This window comes from Octopus bimaculoides, chromosome 28 (genome assembly GCF_001194135.2).
Source record: "Octopus bimaculoides isolate UCB-OBI-ISO-001 chromosome 28, ASM119413v2, whole genome shotgun sequence".
Classification (NCBI taxonomy): Eukaryota; Metazoa; Mollusca; class Cephalopoda; order Octopoda; family Octopodidae; genus Octopus; species Octopus bimaculoides.
Genome location: NC_069008.1, coordinates 5,651,120 through 5,654,741, shown reverse-complemented (window position 1 = coordinate 5,654,741; position 3,622 = coordinate 5,651,120). Strand labels below are relative to the sequence as shown.

General features: G+C 38.2%; 1 protein-coding gene across 1 annotated transcript; it reads left to right on the top strand.

Moving 5' to 3' along the window:
- The first annotated feature begins 6 nt into the window (after positions 1-6).
- On the top strand, positions 7-2,826 carry LOC106880984 (zinc finger protein OZF). Its single transcript, XM_014931165.2, has one exon. The coding sequence runs from the start codon at positions 219-221 to the stop codon at positions 1,626-1,628; it is 1,410 nt and encodes a 469-aa protein (XP_014786651.2). The 5' UTR covers positions 7-218; the 3' UTR covers positions 1,629-2,826.
- Positions 2,827-3,622: the final 796 nt, after the last annotated feature.

Below are 3,622 nucleotides of genomic sequence, written 5' to 3'. Positions count from 1 at the left end.
ACTCTGAAATGTGTTATTAGCAAACTTTCAGGACATCACTGGCTGGAGTGTCTACAAGATGAGTCTGGTTGCAAATTAAACTTTGATAAATTTACTAAAGAGTATTCAGACAAAAGTAACACTGGACAGAAATACAGCAGTCAAAATATTTGTAAACAAAAGACTATAGAAGCAAAAAGAAGTAAATATATATATATTGGGATTTTAGAAGAAAAATAATGGAAAAGAGTGAGAAACTAAAGGAACGGAATTTTCCAGAAGATAGAGAAAAAGGAAGTCAAAAATTGTCACATGACTGTGATGTCTGTAAAAAGTCTTTCTCACAAAAGGGTCACTTAAATATGCACAAACGTATTCATACAGGACAGAAACCATTTCACTGTGATATTTGTGGTAAATTGTTCTCTCAAAAATATACTTTGACCACACACAAACGTATTCATACTGGCGAGACACCATATCACTGTGATATTTGTGGTATATCATTCTCTCAAAAGCATATATTAACTACACACAAACGTATTCATACAGGGGAGAAGCCATTTCACTGTGATATCTGTGGTAGATCATTCTCTCAAAGTAGTAACTTGACTACACACAAACGTATTCATACAGGAGAGAAGCCATATCATTGTGACATCTGTAGTACATCATTCTCTGTTCGAAGTGCTTTAAATTCTCACAAGCGTATTCATACAGGAGAGAAACCATTTTACTGTGATATCTGTGGTAAATCATTCTTTCAGAAATATACCTTGACTAACCACAAACGTATTCATACCGGAGAGAAACCCTATCACTGTGATGTCTGTGGTACATCATTCTCTGACAAAAGTGCTTTCAATTGTCATGAACGTGTTCATACAGGGGAAAAGCCGTACCAATGTAACATCTGTAGTAAATCATTCTCTCAAAGTTGTACTTTAACTTCTCACAAACATATTCATGCAGGAGTGAAACCTTATTCCTGTAACATCTGTGGTAAATCATTCTCTCAAAGTAGTGTTTTAACTTCTCATAAACGTATTCATACAGGGGAGAAGCCATTTCACTGTGACATTTGTGGTAAATCATTCTTTCAAAGTAATGACATAACTAGACACAAACGTATTCATACCGGAGAGACTCCGTATCACTGTGATATCTGTGGTAAACCATTCTCTCGAAAATATAACTTGACTATACACAAACGCATCCATACTGGAGAAAAGCCTTATCACTGTGATGTCTGTGGTACATCTTTCTCTCTCCAAAGTGCTTTAAATTCTCACAGGCGTATTCATATAGGGGAGAAACTATTTCATTGTGACATCTGTGGTAAATCATTCTTTCAAAAATATACTTTGACTAACCACAAACGTATTCATACAGGAGAGAAGCCTTATCATTGTGATGTCTGTGGTACATCTTTCTCTGACGGAAGTGCTTTCATTTCTCACAAGCGTGTTCATACAGGAGAGAAGCCATATCAGTGTAACATCTGTAGTAAATCATTCTCTCGAAGTACTGTTTTAACTTCTCACAAACGTCTCCATACAGGAGAGAAACCATATTTCTGTAATATCTGTGGTAATTCATTCTCTCAAAGTAGTACTTTAACTTCTCATAAACGTATTCATACAGGTTAGAAGCCATTTCACTGTGACATTTGTGGTAAATCATTTGTAGTAACTTAATTACTCACAGATATAGCCATGTCATTGTGATGTCTGTGGTAAATCATTCCTTTCAGCCATAAACTTCACTAGACACAAGCATATTCATATAGGAGAGTCACCATATCACTGTGATATCTGTGGTAAATCATTCTCTCAAAGTGGCAGCTTAGCTACTCACAAACGTTTCTATACAGGAGAGAAGCCATAACACTGTTATGTCTGTGGTAGGTCATTCCCTGTGAGTTCTACCTTATAAAAACACAGATATATCCATACAGGAGAGAAGCCATATCCTTGTGATATCTGTGGTAGGTCATTCACTAAACATGGCAACTTCTCACAAATGTGTTTATACAGGGGAGAAGCAGCACCACTGATTCGTGGTAAATCTTTCTCTATAAGTGGTAACTTAACTCTTTACTATGCAGATTATTCTATCAAATGTGATGTTTATTTATTTACGTTATTTTCAATTTGTCATGCATTATCTCAAAGCTTTCAAGTTTTGATGATATGATTATTTTTAGAATGACATTATAGGGTAGGTGTAAGAGGCCAACTCTGGCTACTTTGGACATAAAATTGGTAGAATATTTGGGCCAGATATGGCTGATTAAATGCTAAAGGGTTAACACTAAAAGTATCAACATTTCTTTCTTCTTACAAGGACCATAGCAGTCATTTTTGTCCCCCTTTGAAAATCGTTATTCAGTACAATCTATTTTGAATATAAGCAAATGCAGTGAATAAAGGATTTGAAAACACATTCTTTTAGCATTTATCTACATACAAGAAATATATATCTATAGACACATGTATATGAAATGATGCTCATGATTGCACATTCAATACAGTTGTAGAAATTAAAAAGTAATAAGCAAAACTGATGATAAATGACCGTTTGGTACTTCTAGTGTTAACTAAATGTGTATCTGTTCATATAGATGTGTGACTATCAATGGGACAATTCTTAAGAACAAGAAGCATTCTCAGTTCCTCCTTAGCCAGGGACACACACACACACACCCTCTCTAACTGTAAATGTATTTACACAGGAATGGAGATAGAACAGAGTGTGATAACAACCTCCCAACTCTATAGTTTATGTCACCACATCTCAGGTAACTTACCTGTGGGATATTTTTTTTAATAAAAGCAATTTCCTCCAGATTTTGAATTTGTTTTGCATGAATTTAGTTATGAAAGTCTTAAAACCAATAGGTGTGGCTGCGTGGTAAGAAGCTTGCTTCCCCACTGCATGGGTCTGGGTTCCATCCCACTGCATGGTAGCTTGGGCAAGTGTCTTCTGCTATAGCCTTGTGAGTGTATTTGGAACACGGAAACTGAAAGAAGCTCATTGTCCCCTAACTATCGCTTGACGACTGATGCTGATGGGTTTATGTCTGTGTAACCTAGCAGAGCTGACGTTCCTCCTCCTCCTCCTCGGCCCCAGGACCTCACTTGCTTCTGCCACTGCTTTCGTGAAGTACCCAGACCTCATCGTCACACTCTTCTCAGTCCCTCCAACCTCTCTCTCTCTCCTCTATCTCTCCACACACAGCACTGAACTTGTTCCTCACTTCTAGTGGGTACATCTAGGGTACCTCATCATCTACCTTGAAAGCTGATTGCTCTCCAGGGTTGAGCTTTGCTCTTTCTTAAGCTCACCTGGACCTTACTCGTAACAAGCCAGTGGTCACTGCCCAGTGTACCAAAATAGTTGTATTCCGCCACTTCTTCCTCACCAGAATGAAATCCATCTGGGACTTGGACAGACGCATATCAGGAATGTAGGCCCACATTTTCCCCGGATTCTTCTTAAACCTTGGGTTGGTTGCCATACGGAGTGGTTGGCGTTAGGAAGGGCATCCAGCTGTAGAAACTCTGCCAAATCAGATTGGAGCCTGGTGCAGCCATCTGGTTTTACCAGTCCTCAGTCAAACCGTCCAACCCATGCTAGCATG